Source organism: Rhynchophorus ferrugineus, unplaced genomic scaffold (assembly GCF_030347505.1).
Source record: "Rhynchophorus ferrugineus isolate W39M unplaced genomic scaffold, kcgeb_rfMv2 rfM4, whole genome shotgun sequence".
NCBI lineage: Eukaryota > Metazoa > Arthropoda > Insecta > Coleoptera > Curculionidae > Rhynchophorus > Rhynchophorus ferrugineus.
In genome coordinates, this window is record NW_027472583.1 from 37,607,211 (window position 1) to 37,628,006 (window position 20,796).

Here is a 20,796-nt window from a genome sequence, read left to right on the forward strand (position 1 = left end):
CTTTAGAATTTGTGATAATGCTATGCAATGCTGGAAATTCCTGCGACAGAATGACGAGAGTGAAAACAACTAAACGTATGCACATAATTAATAGAGTATAACTGTAGAAAATGGCATTGTAGGGTGTGAAAGATTTGTGTGTACAGATATGATTGTATTTGTTCAGAATTAAATATGAGCATTAGATTATAATGTTTGAGGGGAGGATGAATACTAACTGCTCTGTAGATATGGTAAATGCATTAGGCAGAATTCAACAATGAATGAATCATGAATGGTGTACACAGGTAATAGCAGAAGAAATAAATCAAATAATATCAACACGACTTGACAAGTAAAAACACCACCATCGAGGGAAACAAGAACTAAAGGAACAAAGGTAAATATGCTCTGTAGTCAAAGTAAAATATATTACTTTGATATATAATTGCTAATTAGGTGGATTCGACCTCCAGGGGATACCACTACATTAAAAAAACGCCCCTAGAACTCTACCTCACGGGTGGTATGGAAAAGAGTTCATTATAAATATAATAAAACAACTCAAACCTACAAACTATTATACCTGTGTTCTTAATTGTAGTTGTCCTTCGATAATATATGCATTAGATGTACTATAATATTAAAATAAACTATATATGTTTGTATCATTATTTTATTTAAGCTAAAATTTTGTTGTATGTCAAAGCCAAACTGAACTAAAACTCAGAGTTGATACGGCAACATTGCGAGGTTTTGACGTCACAAATTTAGATGACGTATGCAAAAATAACTTTGAATAGACTATATGTTATTTTGCATGACTGATACCGCACTTCTTGTTCAAGAAAATACGATGCGATTATTTTAGACTGAAATATATGATAAGTGGGATGGCTAGGTATAGGGTTTCGTTTATGTTTTAACAGGTATGGAAACGCAGTACCGCTTGAGATGTTGATCTATTAAGTTGCCACCTCCTTCGGACGATTAAAATAGTTTTAAAATAAAGTAAAACATTTTGTTGTTTGACAGCATTAGACGAATTACTAAGAGATCATAAGGTGAAAAGAAGAAATGTTGACGTTGGATTGGTAATCGTTCTGTATTTCCTCGAAACATTCCTTAGTCTTGCCAGATAGTGTTAATAAGATAAAAGTATCGTAATCGATGCTGTCGCATCGCTGGTCAGAAATGGCGCGTTGAAGGTCTTCAAATTCACCTAGACGTAAACTAGTAGAATAGGAAACCTCATTAAACGCTTTGAAAAATACTCCTAGTCCATGGATTCCTGGCACAATTATGTCATTTCAGGATGTATGCCACGAAACATTGCTGGAATTAGTGTTGGATAATATTGTTCACTGTAATTTAGATGCAAGTATGCAGTTCAGAATATACCGCTACTAAATGTTGATTGAAGAGGTCAATTTGTCAGACGTAGACTAATTGTACTTGTAGCATTTTCTACCTGTATAAGAGGTCCTCAATTCCAAGTCTGTTATAGAACGTAGTAAGTGGTTTAATAAAATAATATCTCTCACGTGTATATGTCAACAAAAACATGTCATAAATAAAATTTATAACTTTTATGTTTATACATATTATTCACATTTTTAATCTTATATATCTTATAATTGTATTTAAATTGTGGTTATTTGTAATGCGTTTATATTTATTATATTTAAATTTACATTATCTAATTCACCATTTACGTTTATTTTATCATGTACATAGTTTAGTTCTATGTATACGCTCCCTTTGTATAGCAAGATGTACTAATACATTGTAATACTTCAAGCACATTGCTTTTAGACACTATATAATAGAATAGTGTTGAAGTGTATAAAATTATAAATCATTAAATAATCTTGACAGGATAACGTATTATAAGTTCAAAGGTAATTTAACGAAGATAAGGCAACGGTTATCCTCAAAAATATATTTGATCGCAGAGTAATATGATGAATTAAAAACTCAAAAATAATATCTCAAATTAGATATAAGTACTATCTGAGGATTTTATAATGTTAACTTTAATTGCATTATTTGTTTTGGTTTATAAATAGATAATAAAACCGAAGTTCTCAGCGATCGTCAACTTGACGGATATTCATATTCCACAAGGCTGACCTCCAGATGAGGATAAGGTAAATACAGCCTATTCGCTAACGATATCGCGCACTATTTCATAAGTCGTATCTTAGTCTAGAATTCGGCCGACGATTCCAGTGGTCTGTCTAAACCCAACAAGCGATATCATGAGTGTACTGCTTCCAAGCATTTACATGCGATGCAAAAAATATAAAAGGAGGGAAAAATAGCTACCATAATAATTAATCCAAGACATAACGTTTCCTAATTACTATTTGTTCAGACCGATACAGAATGTTTTGATTTGCTTGATATATATATATATATATATATATATATATATATATATATATATATATATTCCTTATTATTCATTTATCCCTATTCATTTATTAACCAACGAAGAACTGCACAATAGCTTCAAAATCAAATGGATTTAAAGCACATGTTTAAGCACATGAACTTGTCTGATGTATAAGTGTTTAATCTTAACTCTAGCTTAAATAGTTTAATTTTATTTTAATTTGGGAAATACATATTGATGTACTTATCCCGTACTCGTCTTGCTTAGTATTGATGCAAGTACAACGGAACAGTAGTAATAAATTAACTTAATTAAATTTGTACTAAACGTAAATTAAATTTCTACTAAGCATATCTAATGTAAGATGTAATTAATTTAAAAAATCAACACTATTGATTAAACTAATCAATTTTTTTTGTTTTACATTTTTTAGTTATTTATTTTACAATTTCACAACTTTATGTTTATATTTTTAAATTTATCGAAACATTATATTTAACGATACGATTTAGATCAAAATTAAAATTCTTACAGATTTTTTTCTTGCCGGTTTCCTAAATTTTTCCTGGCTGGGTTTGGTCTCGGGTATCGGTTCCGTAGCGAAAGGTTTTTTCTGGGAGTCAGTCAGAATACCAACTATGGCACAGTTTTGGCACAAGCACGGCTGGTCCGGTTTTTCTGTTGTGCGATCTTTGTCTTTATTGGTGCAAGCGAACATCTGACGTATGTTATCGTACGTTTTGGGTGTAGTATATATTTGTTGATGTGGTCGTATATATCTTGATGGACCTTTCTAAAAATAAAGTTATATATTTATGTAATAATTTATTTGTTAAGATCTTCAAACACAACCCTAACCTACAAATTATTATGGCTGTATAATTAACTATAGTTTAAGTCCTTCGATAACATATTCATTAGATATAGTATAATGTTAAAATAAATTATATTTGATAAAATTATTTTGCTTTCAATAATCTATTTAGATTAGGATTCTGTTATATACCCAAGTCAAAATGAAATAGAACCTAGACTTGATGCGGCAACATTGCTATATTTCGATGTCATCATCAATTCAGACGTCAATTTAGATGATGCGAGTTGACTGAGTTTAAGGACATCGGTAGGTATATAGTTGAATGTAGCATAGCTTATTGACATTGTTTTGCGGTCTCATAAGACCTTATTAGAGGTCTTTCAGTAACCATCGACGAATAAAATACATATACTAATGACCACCAATCAGTAACATTTCGTGAATGTATTTAATTTGCTGAATTTCATGTAAATTGGCGTCAAAAGAAGATAGGTTTGCGTTTACTAATCTACCGTTCCACAGTTTCAGCAAAGTAGATCAAGCTGTAGGTGACCAAAGGCTCAAGTAGCTGTAAATTATAGGAATTTGAAAATCAGAAATTTTCAAGTTGAGGAAATACACCTGAACACTGTCTATTTGAATTTGGCCTTTATTTACTTGTGCCAAAGGACGTTTTTTTTGCTTAACCGTATACTATCATAACTTGTATCAACTTAACAACTTATTAACTTGAACTTAATTCAAAATAATGCCTTGAAGTATTAAGCAGTATTTTAAGTTTATGACACAACTATTTCGGATATTTAAGTTAAACAGTACTAAAATGGATGTACAAGGCAGAATTATTAAATATTTTAAATAATAATGAAATTTTCGTATAATAATGGCAAATATAACACCTATTCACCAAAAACAACTCTTAAACTATCTTACTTTTTTTGATTGTGGTAGTCAATTGTCTAATAATCTAATAATCTAATAATCTAATAATCTAATAATCTAATAATCTAATAATCTAATAATCTAATAATCTAATAATCTAATAATCTAATAATCTAATAATCTAATAATCTAATAATCTAATAATCTAATAATCTAATAATCTAATAATCTAATAATCTAATAATCTAATAATCTAATAATCTAATAATCTAATAATCTAATAATCTAATAATCTAATAATCTAATAATCTAATAATCTAATAATCTAATAATCTAATAATCTAATAATCTAATAATCTAATAATCTAATAATCTAATAATCTAATAATCTAATAATCTAATAATCTAATAATCTAATAATCTAATAATCTAATAATCTAATAATCTAATAATCTAATAATCTAATAATCTAATAATCTAATAATCTAATAATCTAATAATCTAATAATCTAATAATCTAATAATCTAATAATCTAATAATCTAATAATCTAATAATCTAATAATCTAATAATCTAATAATCAATCTAACAATCTAATAATCTAATAATCTAATAATCTAATAATCTAATAATCTAATAATCTAATAATCTAATAATCTAATAATCTAATAATCTAATAATCTAATAATCTAATAATCTAATAATCTAATAATCTAATAATCTAATAATCTAATAATCTAATAATCTAATAATCTAATAATCTAATAATCTAATAATCTAATAATCTAATAATCTAATAATCTAATAATCTAATAATCTAATAATCTAACAATCTAACAATCTAATAATCTAATAATCTAATAATCTAATAATCTAATAATCTAATAATCTAATAATCTAATAATCTAATAATCTAATAATCTAACAATCTAACAATCTAACAATCTAACAATCTAATAATCTAATAATCTAATAATCTAATAATCAATCTAATAATCTAATAATCTAACAATCTAACAATCTAATAATCTAACAATCTAACAATCTAACAATCTAACAATCTAACAATCTAATAATCTAATAATCTAATAATCTAATAATCTAATAATCTAATAATCTTACAATCTAATAATCTAATGATCTAATAATCTAACAATCTAACAATCTAATAATCTAATAATCTAACAATCTAACAATCTAATAATCTAATAAAACTAAGCTAGAACAAATATTTACCTGATTATGTAAAGAACAAACAACGGATTGGACATCGGTCGCCGAAAGAACATCACCTTGTTCCATTTTAACGGATGATCTCTTGGCTGAACATCTACCCTTGCGAGATAAACAAGTTTTTCGTCTACCAATTCCACCATAGTGCTTATCTTCATTTGCACCGAACAGTTTTTTTATCAGTTCTTTTTTACCGTCATTGGTCAAATTCATCGAAGCTATGAGTTGACGTACCTCTTCGGTTTTCAGCGTCTGCTTTTCTGTTGTGAACTTGTCCAATCCTTTGGGTTTTATGACGGTAACGTCTAGTAAGGCCGACTGGCATTTATCTGGGCTTTTTATTATATCTCTTACCTGGAGATATAAAAAATTAAAATAAAATAAATGCTAAATATATTATTATGCTTGCATGTACTCTGATTTATTTTCATGTAAGAAGGTCATTTATGGAGAAAAATTGTTACAATATATATTATATTAATATAATGCTAAGTTTGTCATTACCATTTGTACATTAGTATGGTGTATGATTATACAGATTATTACAGTATATTACATTTGTAATATAAAAAATATAAATATAAAAATAACAGTCATTTTCGAAAAGAAATTAAGAATTTAAGCCCTATATACATTATTCCCATATTTACCTCTTGTTTATATCTTCACTTTACCGTATTTCTTTAGTATTTTTCTTTGTCAGATATCCCAATCATTATTCGTAACAAGATATGTTTTCAACTCAGTTTTCTTTTTAATTCATGAATGTGTTCCTCTTTATATATTACTGTATTTCTAATATTATTTCTAATTCATCATTTATAAAGTCAAATGCTAGTACTCATTTAAAATAGTTTAAGATTTGGTTTTTTATTTACGGGTATGTTTTGTGTGTGTTATGAGTATTAGTTGGGAAAACGTTAATCAAAAAACTATATATTTGTTTATTATGGCAGTACGTATTCTATGATTATTATTATGTGTAAAAAATCACTCCAGTGAGCGATCCTCTGATAAATATTTCATTTTAAATTTTATTCTAAAGCCGTTATATATCTTTTAATCATATCGTATGGCGGTAAACGTTTTAATCTACACATATCACGCGCATTTAGCTGATTAGTAAGTACATTGGGGTGTCTTTTAGAAGTATTTAATGCTAAGAGTTAACAATTCGTTATAGTTTATAGAGGAATATCTTTCTACATCATTGAAGACTTGGTACAGAACATCGAATATGGCATGCAACATTTTATTTCAAATCAATGAATGATGGATGTATTATATTTGCTATATATTCCGTAAGATTAAATAAACCTAATATGTACACTAATATTTTATTTTCTGAGGATAATTTCCATTTGCGCCCGACAAACCCAACTTGTTTTCATTTAATAAATATGGATGCCTTATGCGTTGGTCTAAGTACATGCCAGATATTTAGCAACCTGCGTTTGAGGAAAAAAAAATCTATATCTGATATTGAATATTTAATTCTAGAGGAACTCTTCTGTAATATATCATCTATGTATTATAAACTGATAATAGTTTTGTCATAGATACTCTGTTATTAGTTATGAATATTATATCTTTTATATTACCTAACCAATTTCTAGTAATTATTAATGTAATAACTTCTTTTTGTCATTTAATTTTATTTAACAATTGAATTTTTTTAAAATAATTTAATAATTTATCATTTCTACATATTATAATTATTGTTTTTAGTCATTAGTGTATTCGATTTCTTTTATGATATATCTTTATGCTTAATTAATAAGATTAAATTAAAATCAAATTTAAGTTAACTTTAGGCGATAAAATGTTAATTCGACAAAACTATTAAAACTAGCCTAAATGCAATGAAAATACAGAGTAGGAAAAAAAGAGAGAAACTGGAAAGTCTTTAAATAGTTGGTAAGGGAATTATTTAACACTACACAGCCACTGACTGAGATATGTATCTATATAGCGCAATTTTGTAGAAATGTGCGAATTCCGTGAGTAACGCTCAACGATAATGCCCAAACTATTAGTGAAGCTATTCTCAAACCAGTTACTAAAGAAAAGCAACCCATTCTGTAAGTATATTGTATTACGCTTACATTTGTAAAGAAATGTGTTCACCTGTATTTCTAGGCTGAAGCCTGGCAAAGCGTGGCACGAGTACTTCGAATACTAGTTAAGAAATAAATGGCGTAACCAGATGAGCTATACCTGTCAAACCCTACAACCCTACTTCAGAGTAGGGGTTTCGGTCACCAATAAAAATATCTATATTTTGATAAATTTATATTTTAAAAATTATCGATTTTATTCAATAACTACGAAAAATATCGATATTCTACAAAATATATAAGGATATTTTTAAAGAATAATAAAAATATTGATATATCGGCTTCAAGAAATATCTGTATTTTCTAAATATTCTAAAAAGTAGCGATACATTTAATAAATTTTTAAAATTAAGTACCATTATTTTTTTTTAGTTTTATTGAGAATGATACATTTTATACGATTTATTATAATGTTTAAGAAATATCTTTAATTGTTTTTGAAATAATATCGAAAAATGTCGGCTAACACGAATATTGATATATCGGTCAAAAAACTTTTACGAGTCACTTTGATTCGGGACCTTATGGTATATTATGGTATACCACTTATAGACTTGGAATGAAACTTTATTTTATTATAGTCGACTTAATATTATGTGTTTCTAATGAAAGACTTTCCATTAAATTCACTATTTGTTCTTCGTGTCCTCATTTTGTGTTCCAACCTTTAGATGAATTTCTCAATCCATACAATGCCCAATTTAAATTATCGTATCTTGATTCAGAATTAAATCCTCCAATTTCTTGATTTAAATATCTAGATCTAATGTTCCATTTACAATACGATCAAACGTCATTTTGATTTATCTTTCACTTTGGATCCACTTGTATTGAATTGATATTTATATCAAATTCTAATGCTTTCTAACTAAACTCTTCTTCATTGGGTTCAATAGCTTTTCATTCTACTTGTAATTCTGTTGGACCCTTTATTTCTAGTTTTCAATACTTCTCTGGCCCTTACAATTTACACATGGTTGATTTTCTAAACTCTTCTCCGTTGATTACAATGTTTCTGTTTATCCTACATATAATTCTGTTGGACCCCATGTTACTAGTTTACTGGTGTTCCAGTGATCGTTGTAAATTATACACGTGGTCGATTTTCTGAACTATTGATTATTGTATTACTAATTACTACATTGATTACAATGTTTCCTTCTATCCTACTGATAATTTTGTTGGATCCCATGTTACTAGTTTACTAGTGCTCCATTGATCCTTGTATATTATACACATGATTAATTTTCTAAACTAATTATTCCATTTCTATTTACTACATTGATTACAATGTTTCCTTCCTTCTGACTGATAACTCAAGAGCAGGTGTATCTAGTTTTCTGGTGTTCCTTCTGATGGTCGTTGATCTTTGAGTGCTCTAGTGCTCCGCAATTAATTTCCGTCTGTTGCATAGAGCCATCTTGCTACTTTCACTTTCTTTCGTGTATATATAATTATATATATATATATATATATATATATATATATATATATATATATATATATATATATTACACCGAACTAAAAACTTTACCTAATCTCCATTCCCCTGCACTTTTCGTCGTCCCCCTACTATTGCTTCTCATTTACACCGAGAATTCTGGGCCCATAACCTTTTACGAATCACTTATGATTCGGGACGGGACGGAATTAATACACCACTTATGGCCTTGGAACAAAAGAAAAACTTTATTTTGATCCCTGGTAATTTATACCCACTCAATACAAGTCACAGCGCCCACTATTAACTTTCCTTCCTCTTTTCTATACTGGCTCTTGTATCGAGACAAGACATATATTTAAGAAAAACGGCAATGAATATACAAAATTGGAACTCATGTATGCGGGTATACTGCAAGGTAGTGTCTTTGTACAAATATTTTAATTACTTTACCATTGATATTCCAAAATGCGATGGAGAGAATAGCTACAATGGATTATAATACTACCTTATTCGCTACAAATAAGGACAAGCTGAAACAACTGTAAATATATTATAAAACATTACACACAGTTGCCAATAATATTAGTGAGTGGATCAAGTAATGGAAAATTAAATTAATTGCTATGTACTATATTAAATAAATTAAATACTATATATACATATGGATATCACCTGCAAAATTATATTGCTTAGCAATAAATTAGTTCTAGAGAAATTTCGTATGCTGACACAGTAAACATAAGATTTTTGGGCAGGACACTGGATGCCAAGCTCAAGTGGAAACAGCACGTTAAGAAGAAACGATCAAAACTTATCAAACGCTAAAAAAATTATCAAACGCTAATTAAGTTTCGATTTGGCCTTGAAGAAAAAAGGAAAAATTACTAGACTGTAAATAAATGGTTCCGAAATACACGTATGTTCCATATGCTTTATAATTTAAAAAATGGGCTAGTACTGGCAAAAACTATATCTAGTGACACAATAAACAAAAATTTATCTTAAAAGTAGTATAATACTGAGTATATGGAAGATAGTACTTACTTCGTCATCCATTTCCACTTCTAAACACAACTCAACATTCTTCGAAGTCGATGTTTCAGCCTTGCTAACGTTCGTATAGTGTGACCGTTGACTTCTCACGTCTTCATCGTCGTACCGAAATTTTGCTCTACGTGTTAGCATTGTCTGTCACTACACGGAGATTCATTCTGATAATTCAGTCAATATACATCTTGTAATTTTGCTGCCTAAACCTATGACAAGTCTGGATCGAAACGTCAATCGTTGCCCGTGCCACAAGCAGGGGAAATGTCAGACCAACGTCTCAATTCAATCCATTCCGTTCCTGACATTAGCTTGGTGTGAGGGACCTGAACATGGCCGCTGTAACCTGTGATATAATCGGGACGGGGGATGGAAAGGCTGAGACCATGGCGAAGTGCGAGGGCTTCTCGTCGAGCAACATTGCCAAAGAAATCGTGTTGGAGATAGTCAACAACGCAATGGAGAAATCTCGTAGTGCGTCGAGCATTGAAGCTGTATCAAGTAACATGACGGTAGACGCGCTTAAATCAAAATCTAAATCAAACCGAAGAGAAAGTAAAGAAAAAACAATGGTACCTTTAATAGGTAGGTATTTTATTTCATTAAAATATTAGATGCTTGCATGTATTCTAATGATTTTTTTACTTTAAACAGTTATTTATAGGTAAATTGGTATAACGCTATTAGAACTATTAACTTAAAAAAAGCCGCACGACATAAATGTTAGAATTTTAATATAATTATATATTTGTAATATATAATAATAATAATTGTATGCATCTGTAAGATAGCTAGTCAATTTATTAATTTATATATATATATATATATATATATATATATATATATATATATATATATATATATATATATATATATATATATTATATAATTGTTGTTAATTTTATTTTTATGTTATTTTAATGTTTTGTACGTATATATCGGAGTTAATTTTTATGCGTTGGTCCTTAGTCTTTCCGTTACTTAATTTGGATATATCAGCTTATATTAAATTATATTAATATTAATCCTCTTATATTAATATTTAAAATTACTGATACATGAACGCTATATGTTCGGGGATAGACAAGGGCAAATAGGTTTTTCATATTTAAGTTTCGTTCTTTTTTTTTAAACAATGGAGGTAGGGGATCACAAAAAGATAATAACGTTATTCGAAAAAATGTTATTTTTTATCATGGACGTATCTCTTAACGTCATCCGTTTCGCGCTTCTTCAACATAAAGAAACCGCGTGCCAGCCAAGCCATGCTGCATCGAGTTGAACAAGTAGCAATGAGAAGGCGTTAAGACCGTTAAGTAAGTTGGGTGTGGCAGAAATTCCCATTCGAATTGCAAAAATTTATATTTCACAAATCTTTCAACACCTGACCAAGCGTTGTTATACAAGGGGATGCTGGTATGCTATTGCTGGCATTTTTGCAAAAAATTGTCGCCCAATTTATTTTAACTTTTTTTAAATATAATAGGTAGATATTTTCAATAATAGTTTAATTCGTTATTAGTAGGTCGTGGTACACTACCTCTTGCTGATCCCACGATACACAGAAAGACTTTATGACTATGAACATAGAGCTTCCATGTTAATGAGTTCTCAATAGAGTTTTCCTGGTAGGACAATGAATTTCTCTTAACTGTGCTTTTTTGAGATTCAGATTGTCGGAATAGATCTACTTTATTCGTCACTCTACTCTACTCTACTCTACTTTACTCTACTCTTATCGTTCATATAGACTGAACAACTCAATGATAATAAATCGAAAACTGTTATTCTATGTAGAGAAACGTCCGCAATATAGAATTGAACAGTTAAAATGCTATTTACAATAATATCTTGCATTTACACTAAATAAATTTCGCTGATCAATATACGTGCAAACATCTAATAATATTATAGACTTATAATATTCTTTTTTTATGAAGCGAAATTTCAAATACTAAGGATGTTTATTTCGTCACAGTTTGATATATTTATCACGTTATCTTTAATCTATTGCTATATATAACTTAGTTTAATTGCAATATTTATTTATATTAAATCATACCTCAAAAATAATAAGTCAGAGGAACATGGCTTATATTGGAGAACCTCTCCGATAGCTTCGTAGATTAAACTGCCTACTCTACTCTACCTAAAAATGGGGTGTACTGTACTTAAATTATAGATAATATTACTTTGAATGAAGTGAACCAAGGCGAGCTTTAACTTTGGTATTTTTTATTCGATTTCTACAATCTTGCGAAACTATTCATTCTAATCTATTGAAACCATCGATAAAAAATTTTAAAAAAATTGTCAATGAATTGACATTGTTGTAACGCAAATTATAGTTATTTAATATTTAAGAAAGTCGTTTAAATTTTTGTTTAAGAACATTGTAATATTTTTCTTTTGAATAGTTTAGGGGTCAAATTTATTAGAGCATTGAACTAATTTTCGTAATATTTGTAACACGAGAAATGAATTATGACTTGAGATAATATAAAACATTCGCATTATATTGAGTGTCTAGTGAAACTAAGCCAACCAAGAAAGGCACCGAGTAAACTGTACATCCCTACAAAAAGGATACCCCATCGGCTCGTTGTCGAGTGTTTCGGATAATAGGGATTCAAGTACCGAGACTAGACGAAGCGTGTAAGAAGTTAGACCTGATAGAGGACTCTTTATGGTGCCTGCAACCAAAAGCATCAAGAAGACCCGATATCGTGGAATTTTCCAGAATTTCGAAGAGTCCGAAACGCACATGTTCTATAGGGGTCAGAACTTTCTAACTGGAAGTGTCTTTCCCACTCCGACATTGTAAATGAATTGGGATACAGAAAAGGGTTTCTTGGACCAGCCTTGTCCACCACCACTAACAACCCGAGGGAGGAACTGAGACAATAAAACACGATGCGTGGACAATGAGAATCAGAAGGAACACGTGGTGGTATTAAAACACCTGGTGACTTCAGTGTGAATAGTGGTATGTGAACTTAGTAGCATACCGTAACTATTTAAGGAAATTGTGCATACTCCAAGCATGAGTATAGTTTCCCGCGAATATGGCCGGCCAATAGGCGCGGCCGAAACCTAGTGCCTCAGCAAAATCGACAAAATGAACAAAAAATGCAGCCAAAATGCCCAAACAACAAAAAGACGTGCATATCAGGCACCTGGAGGCACAAATTGCGATATTACAAAATCAAATGTCGCAATTGATTAACACTAGAATGGCGACCGGCGAAGCCGATAATGAATTGATGATCAACACCGGAAAATCAGAGATCGAATCAGGCTCTGACAGCAAAGGAGAATTTCAACCTGTCCGCCGAAAAAAAGGACAGAGAAGGCTGAAATCAACGACAACAACCGACGAAGAATCGAACCTAAATGGCAGCATAAAGCAACATGCAAAGGGACAAGCTGTGATCAAAATAGGGTTGAGTCTGCTTTTGAAATTTTGTTCAGTAGTAATATCGTAGTAGCTTCTACTCCTTCTTCCGCTCCTCCGCAAACTAACGCGACGCGTATCATTGAACCGATGGATCACACCACAACAAGCGCTAACAAACAAACTATTCTAACTCAATCCAATGATACCTCGATCCAACTGCAGCTAGCACCACAAAAAACCGAGTTCAGCCTATTATCCTCCGCGATAAAAATGCGTACTCGGAACTGATTCGCATTCTGACTTTCCAAGGTATTCAGTTTGGGTCCATACAAACTAAGCCCGAAGGGGTAGCTTTCTTTTCCCCCACACCTGACGACTACAGGATGATGATCAATATCCTTAACGACCGAAAATACGTCTATCACAATTTCTGCCCACCGGAGAAACGACATTTTCTAACGATTATCAAGGCCGTTCTTGAAAGTATCTCAGTCGATGAAGTCCGATCTGCACTCATGAAGCTCGAATTCAATCCCATTCACGTAGAATGGTGGAAAACTAAGAGGGGTGGGAAATTGCCATCGTGCAAGTGGTTGTCCCCCGTGAAGAACGCCGCATCTTCGCGGTCGACCGCCTAATGTATCAGGTGGTAAAAGTGCAAGCACAACACAGCAATGGCACGCGCATAAAATGTTTCAACTGCCAAATCTACGGTCACTCATAGGCCAACTGACAAGCTACCTCGGCCTGCGTCAAGTGAGCAGGAAATTGTGCTAACTGTGGAGAACCACACACCGCTAATTACTCGAGATACAGATGCCCACCAGCTCCCAAGTCAACCAAATCAAAATGACCAATCCCTCCTCCCACTCATGTGTGGGGAACTCAGAATTTGCAGAACAGTCGTCTAGCTGGTCCTTCCACAACAACACAAACCCGATACCCATTGACGAAATACTCTCTAGAACATCTTCAGATGATCTAGGAGACTATTTTCAATGCCAAGAATATATTCAGGAGATCTAAAAGGTGAAATACTATAACTATGTACTCCAATACATATAATATTGTACCACCTGTAGTTTGCTGATATGGGATTCTTGATAACATCAAAAAACTCCAACCACATCACTTTAAGTAGAACTGTGACTGAAAACTTGGCGGATTCGAGCCAATGAAGCAAAATCTTCCCATGTATTATAATTTTAAAATTTCGTAAAATATATCTCCATAAGTGATTGTTAACAGTTTTCAAATCCCACAGGTGGACGATACCGAATCTTTTGGCAACTATTTAGACCGACTTGGAAGAATACCATATTTGCTAAATGAAAATAACTTGGACTTAAACTATACCAAATATATTAGCTTGTCAGATGAAAGTCTAAGTTATTCTTAGATAACAAGATATTGCTGTAAAAATCAATAGTTAAGCCTATTTGGTTCCATGGAATTCAGATATGGTGCCTTACTAGCAAATCTAATATAGTCATCATTGTTTCGTACATTGTCGACACTCCATAATATATCATTAGTTTATAGCTTTAGTGTTAAGTGCTTCGAAAGAGTCTGCTGTCTGCATACCAATGTACTTGCTAAAGGTGCGTGATAACTATGAAGTGCAATAGACTACATCGTTTAAATTTTAGAGTAAGATTTGGAATAAGAATAAGATATTTTACACAGTAAGTGTAAATTACCATAAGACAGGAATTATCATGATGAAAACTTATTAGTTATTGAGTAGATTATTAAAACATTAAGGGTAATAAGAAATAAAAATAAAATAAAGTAAACGCTGGATCTGAATAAATTGTCAGGTATAAAAAACCGTGAAATATGAGCTCAATTTATAGCATTAAAACATTATCCACAATCAAATCACTAGTTCTAAAGTCTAATTTGTACTGGACCAGAATAAATATAAGTTGTTTCATTTTAGCTGGCCTTTACCGGCGAGCTAATCGTTCATCATTACTACCAGCAACCCGATCCAAGAGAGCAATTTAGGATATTCATTATATTTATCTAATTTTTTAGTAATTGATGACATGAATTCTGACAGAAGTGGTAATATATCTTATTTTATATATTGAAATGTTACCTATCTGGGCACTAGCCCGTTTGCGATCTCAGAAATTGAGTACTCTGTGGCCCTAATCTCATTGATGTCGGATTCTATACAAAATTTGCATACATTTCATTCCAAATTATTTAATGTACTAGGTGCTTGCAAATATTATAATTAATTTTCTTTGGAAAAAATTGTTACAATATATATTAATCAAAATATGTTTCATCATTTTCTACAACATTTTCTTTCTGGTAACGTGATGGTACGTCAAAAGAACGATGTTGATTTGGCAGAAAGACATATGCCAGTCAAGCCAAGAAATTACCCTTCGAGCTGCAATCTGTGTATATTTTGTTGTCGAGCATTGTCGCACGAAAATAACTACGTCTCTTACTTGCTATTGCTGGTCTTTTTGCCACAATACTGTTCATTTTGTTCAGTTAACGTCAGTAAACATCTGCAATAACAGTTTCACAGTTATCACATCGTAAACAACACAGCTTGCAGATATACCTATCATATACACAGTAAGATTCACTGTCGCAAAAATTCCGTCGTCACAAGATGCCACAGAAGACATTTCTTTTTTACCAGATAAGTAGTCAAACCGCAATGGTTCCGCATTTTAAAATAACATTTTCCATCGCATTTAAATAAACGAAACGTCTAGAAAATGTGGATTCCGCAAAAAAGTTTGAGCTGGGCTTTCATAAGTCTTGAGTTCATTGTCAATTCCTATATTTTGGTATTCCTCTCAATTTAGTCGTCTAGCCCTTTATTTCGATGTTAAAGACTACATGTGGTCGGTCGGAGGATAGACAGGATATTAGGTTAGGTCAAGGACATATGGAACTGTTAAACACATGATTGAAATAGTAATGAGGAAGAGAGAGAGAGAGAGAGAGAGAGAGAGAGCGAGAAAGAGATATCGTAGTTCAGGTCTTTTATACCCGGAATCGCATTGTACCAATTCTCTAGCGTAGTTCCCCTTAGAATCCAGCGTGGGTGCATTTGTGGTGGCCTAAAGAATTATAGCTATCATTACACATGTAGGTAAAAATAGTAAAAGCGATTCAATTGATATATAGAGTACATTCTTTTCCCTCATTGCTGTGAAGTATTTACATTAAATGATTCATTTGGATTTTACGTTTACCCGTTCAAAAAGCCTGTGAGTTTTATTATTTGTTATACTAAATTATTATTAAACTGTACTAAATTATTATTATATTTTTATATTGTTACTAACTATTTATTATTAATTATATTATTTATTAATGTTTTGTAAATAATTGAAACAAATTTCAAATATAACTGAGGAATTATTGGTGCACGCATTATTATTGGCAACAGAATAAACTATTACTGGTCCGTCAATGACGATGTATTAGGCATGTAACTCATAATAATAAAAGAAATCTCTTCTCTTAGGAACCGGTGATCAGAAAAGTAGTGGAACTTTGGTTAAACCCGAATCGGTCAGATTCCATCCTCCAGTTGAGAAAAAGAATCGACTAACGGACTTGGTGAAGAACTCGAAACAAATCTTGGCGAGAATCATGATGACTGACAGTAAGTCCAACTTACAGCCCGACCTAATTCCAACGCTGACAAAAGAAGAAGAAACCGTCATCGATGTTATCGAGCTCGATTGCGTCCAATTGCATGATATCCCTTTCAAATGCTATCGGAGTATTCCTCCTGAAGAAGTTCCTCTTCCACGAAACGACTCAGATGATATCTTGTCCCCGGCTACCGAAGAAGTATCATTACAAGTGGATGAATTCAGCGGAGAGTCCACAGAAAAACCAATAGGAGCAACGAAGAAAATGATGACATTCCCCAGAGTCAGCGGCTCAAAGGCGAGATCCGCGTTCGCTTCCAAATATAGGACATTAAAAGGCGGAATCAGTTTGAAAAAGAAGAAATGGAATGTTGGTGATAGAATTGCCAAATTTTTCAGAAAGAAGAAGAACACAGATCTGTCCAAAGAGTGTGAAACTACCAAAGAGTCGTCGGAAAAGAATGGATTGCACTGATTTAAATTGAACTGAATGCTGAAGAAAATTTTTGTATTATAATAAACATTAATATACTGATACGTTATTTTATTTTAGGTTATATAACATATTAATGCCAATTATTATAATCGTACAGAAAAAATTGAAATTTTACATACGCCATCTTGACCAGAATATGCATTAAAAACCACCACTATATTGTTGACCTACCTTTTACGCATGGTCCAATTTCCGGAATGAGTTGGAATCCCGGTGAGGGATAACACGTGATAGTAGTTAAGTGCGATATTCCTTACAAGTGTAAAGTTTAGATGGCAATTCATAAGTACATTTTTCTTTTACGTTGATCTTCATTTAGTTTCTGAGATAACAGAATTATTAGTTATATAATAGAGAAAATTAGTAGACTAACGTATGTTGGTATAAATTATTATAGTAAAAGGTTATGCCCTTCTAATACCAACTTGTAGATTGTGATCGAACAAATGCAGATTTACTTTAAATAGTACCAAAATACAACTTGATTGAGATTATAGCAATAATAAATATAGAGTCTATTCAAAACTGTAGTGAACGTCATCAATATGTGCCTGTTGGAAGTTGAAAATTCGTTTTAGAGTCAGACAATATTTTCGGGTTATCAATCGGTAAGTTTAACGCTTTGTTTTAATAAAATTCAGCCAAGCAGCTGCAATGAATATTAGTAAGGGCACCGTCACTAAAATATCTCAAAAAATAAAAAACAATATAATCTTAAATACGCCGAAAAGAAAGCGTCTTTACGCGTAACAGGTGACGAATCAAGATCAGCTTGATGTTAGCTGCGTCAGAGTTCAAATATTTTAAATGTATAAAAACAGTAGTTTTTTCAATCGAAACATAATTTAATACAATTATTCCAGAGAAAATTGTTAGTCTGGAAAGTACTCCTAATTACTAGTACCAGTACTATACTAGTACTATTAAAGTACTCAAAAACTGGTGTTTTCTTCTAAGTCCAAGGGTGACTGCCATGGAGAAATGAATCATAGCTTGTTTTTGCAGTGGTTGAAAATCAGCTTTTAAGGAACTTGAATTAACAATTAGATATTGTTATGGACTATGTTCCATACCAAGTACACTGGTGGGGAAAATCTCAACAAATGCATCAACGAAGGCTGCAATTAAGGAATATATTAAAGTACATAAAATAAGTTTTGAAGAAACCATGTTAAAGAATGAACTATTTCAAATTGGTAGTCGGTAAATATTAGTGAAATATTTAATTGCATTTTAGGCAACCTATATTTTTAGAAATAAGCTTAAGAAAATATATATGGTCGATCAGATTGTTAAATCTTATAGCCACAGAAGGTTACCTTTTCCTCCCTATCGCTGCATATTTAATTCAATTGAGTTGATATGGAGTATTGCAAAGAATTATTACAATACACATTCAGGTCGAGGAGGATATTCAAACCAGAACGGTCTGGATTTATGGAAAAGGCATTGTCGAAAACAACACTTTCGGTTTGGAAGAGCTCGATCAGACACATTGAAGTAGAAATTGACAAATGGTGGAATCGTGAGCAAGTTTTTGATAGATTGGAAATAAACAGCTTAGTTTTTCACTTGATTAATGTTTCTGAAGGTGATAGTGAATGAATAAAATTCTATGAATGTTTCTTTATGATTTACTGCTGACAATTACCAATACAGGGCGATGTAAGGGAAAACAACTAAAGGTCAAAATATAATTAATATATTTTAACTATAAATTGTATTTAACAGTAGCTTTATGAGCATGTGTGTTATTGTTCAGATTATATATGAACGTTTAGTTAAAATGTATGAGGTGAGAAATAAGACTAACGGTTTTGCAGATATGGCAAATTAATTAAGGATAATGCAGTGATTAAATATAGTACAAAACAAACTAACGAGAAATACAGTAATCTTAAAATGACAAGAACTAAGCGTAAAAGGTAAATATGCTCTCTAATGAAAATAAAATAAATTACTCAGATATATATTAGTTAGTTAGGTGGATTAGGCCTTCGGGGGATACCACCACGTAAAAAACGCGCTTAGGACTACTTATACTAGTATGGAAAAATTTTAATGTAAATATAATAAAACAACTCTAACATATAAGTTATTGGGGCTGTATTATTTGGGGCTGTATATTGTATATATTAACTGTAGTTTTAAGTTCTACGATAATATATACACAAGATGTACTATAATGTTAAAATATATTATATTTGAATAACAGTATATTTATTTAATTATTTTATTTAGATTACAGTTTTGTTATATGTCAAAGTCAAAATGTGCTAAAACTCAGAGTTAGTGGGGCAACATTGCGACGTTTTGACAGATCACGTGGGTTCACTGCTGTTTGTAATTGCCTACATATTTATTGTAGGTTTCTTGTTATATTTATATACATTTAACATATATCTATAAATGTACAGATTTTCGAACATATTAATCAGGGAATATATTAATCGGCTTTGATTTTTTAATGTTCTCTTATGCTTAAAGCTTTATCTTATATATAAAAATGAATCGCAAAATATGTTCCTAAGCGCATAACTCAACAACGCCTGGACCAATTTGGCCAAATCTTTTTTTAAAATGTTCGTTGAAGTTCAGGGATGGTTTTTACGGCGAGAAAAATTAGAATTATTGCTGGAAAAACCCTAAAAATAGCCCTTTTTGTTTGAATTTGTTTCGTGTATCAGTTGACAATTCATCTGTCATCTGTCAAAAGTCATCTGTAACAGACAACTTTTTTTTTTTAAATTTGATATGACTTGAACTCAAATCCTTTTAATCCGTACGAATTGTTTTATTTATTTAAAATTTTTTATTTGTTTAAAATTTAATTCAAATTTTAAATAAATAAAACAATTCGTACGGCTTAAAAGGATTTGAGTTCAAGTCATATCAAATTTAAAAAAAAAAGTTGTCTGTTACAGATGACTTTTGACAGATGACAGATGAATTGTCAAGTGATACACGAAACAAATTCGTATATCGTGTTTTGTGCAGAGTGTTTAGTTAGTTAGTGTTTGTTTAGTTCGTGATTAGTGAAAAAATAATTTATATTTGATATGCCTCCTATAAGACGAAGCAATTTAGGTAGAAGAACCAGAAATGCTATAAACCAAACTAATTACCGATCTAATCGTACTGCACAAGGACGTGACGACGGAAATGAACGTGAAAGAATTCGGATATCACAAACGCGTGAAGCGCGAGCGCGACATTCAACTAATAATCGCGCAAGTTTGAATCCAGCTGCTTTCAGTTACGATGGGTCAATTGACTACAGTAACTACCAATGTGTTGTTATTGGTTCTATGAACTTGGTTTGCTCACACTGTAAGGCATTAAAATACA

General features: G+C 31.3%; 2 protein-coding genes and 1 long non-coding RNA gene across 4 annotated transcripts in view; 1 reads left to right on the forward strand and 2 right to left on the reverse strand.

Moving 5' to 3' along the window:
- Nucleotides 1–10,145, reverse strand: part of LOC143195037 (uncharacterized) — a 31,849-nt gene extending 21,704 nt beyond the window's left edge. The window contains exons 1-3 of one of the 2 annotated variants that reach the window (XM_076401882.1): nucleotides 9,915–10,145; nucleotides 5,313–5,663; nucleotides 2,910–3,170 (exon numbers count right to left, since the gene is read on the reverse strand). In XM_076401882.1, coding sequence (XP_076257997.1) covers nucleotides 2,910–3,170; nucleotides 5,313–5,663; nucleotides 9,915–10,055 — 753 coding nt within the window. In that variant the 5' untranslated portion in view covers nucleotides 10,056–10,145. The remainder of the gene's footprint in view (nucleotides 1–2,909; nucleotides 3,171–5,312; nucleotides 5,664–9,914) is intronic. The other variant, XM_076401883.1, reaches the window with a different exon arrangement.
- Nucleotides 10,146–10,184: 39 nt separating this feature from the next.
- Nucleotides 10,185–17,487, forward strand: LOC143195046 (uncharacterized). The gene is made up of 2 exons (XM_076401897.1): nucleotides 10,185–10,502; nucleotides 16,820–17,487. The coding sequence occupies exons 1-2, from the start codon at nucleotides 10,250–10,252 to the stop codon at nucleotides 17,425–17,427; spliced, it is 861 nt and encodes a 286-aa protein (XP_076258012.1). The 5' UTR covers nucleotides 10,185–10,249; the 3' UTR covers nucleotides 17,428–17,487.
- LOC143195068 (uncharacterized) lies at nucleotides 15,777–16,029 on the reverse strand. Its single transcript, XR_013005462.1, has 2 exons — nucleotides 15,902–16,029; nucleotides 15,777–15,845 (listed from the first exon to the last, which is right to left on the reverse strand). It is a non-coding gene; the product is annotated as an uncharacterized LOC143195068 (long non-coding RNA).
- Nucleotides 17,488–20,796: the final 3,309 nt, after the last annotated feature.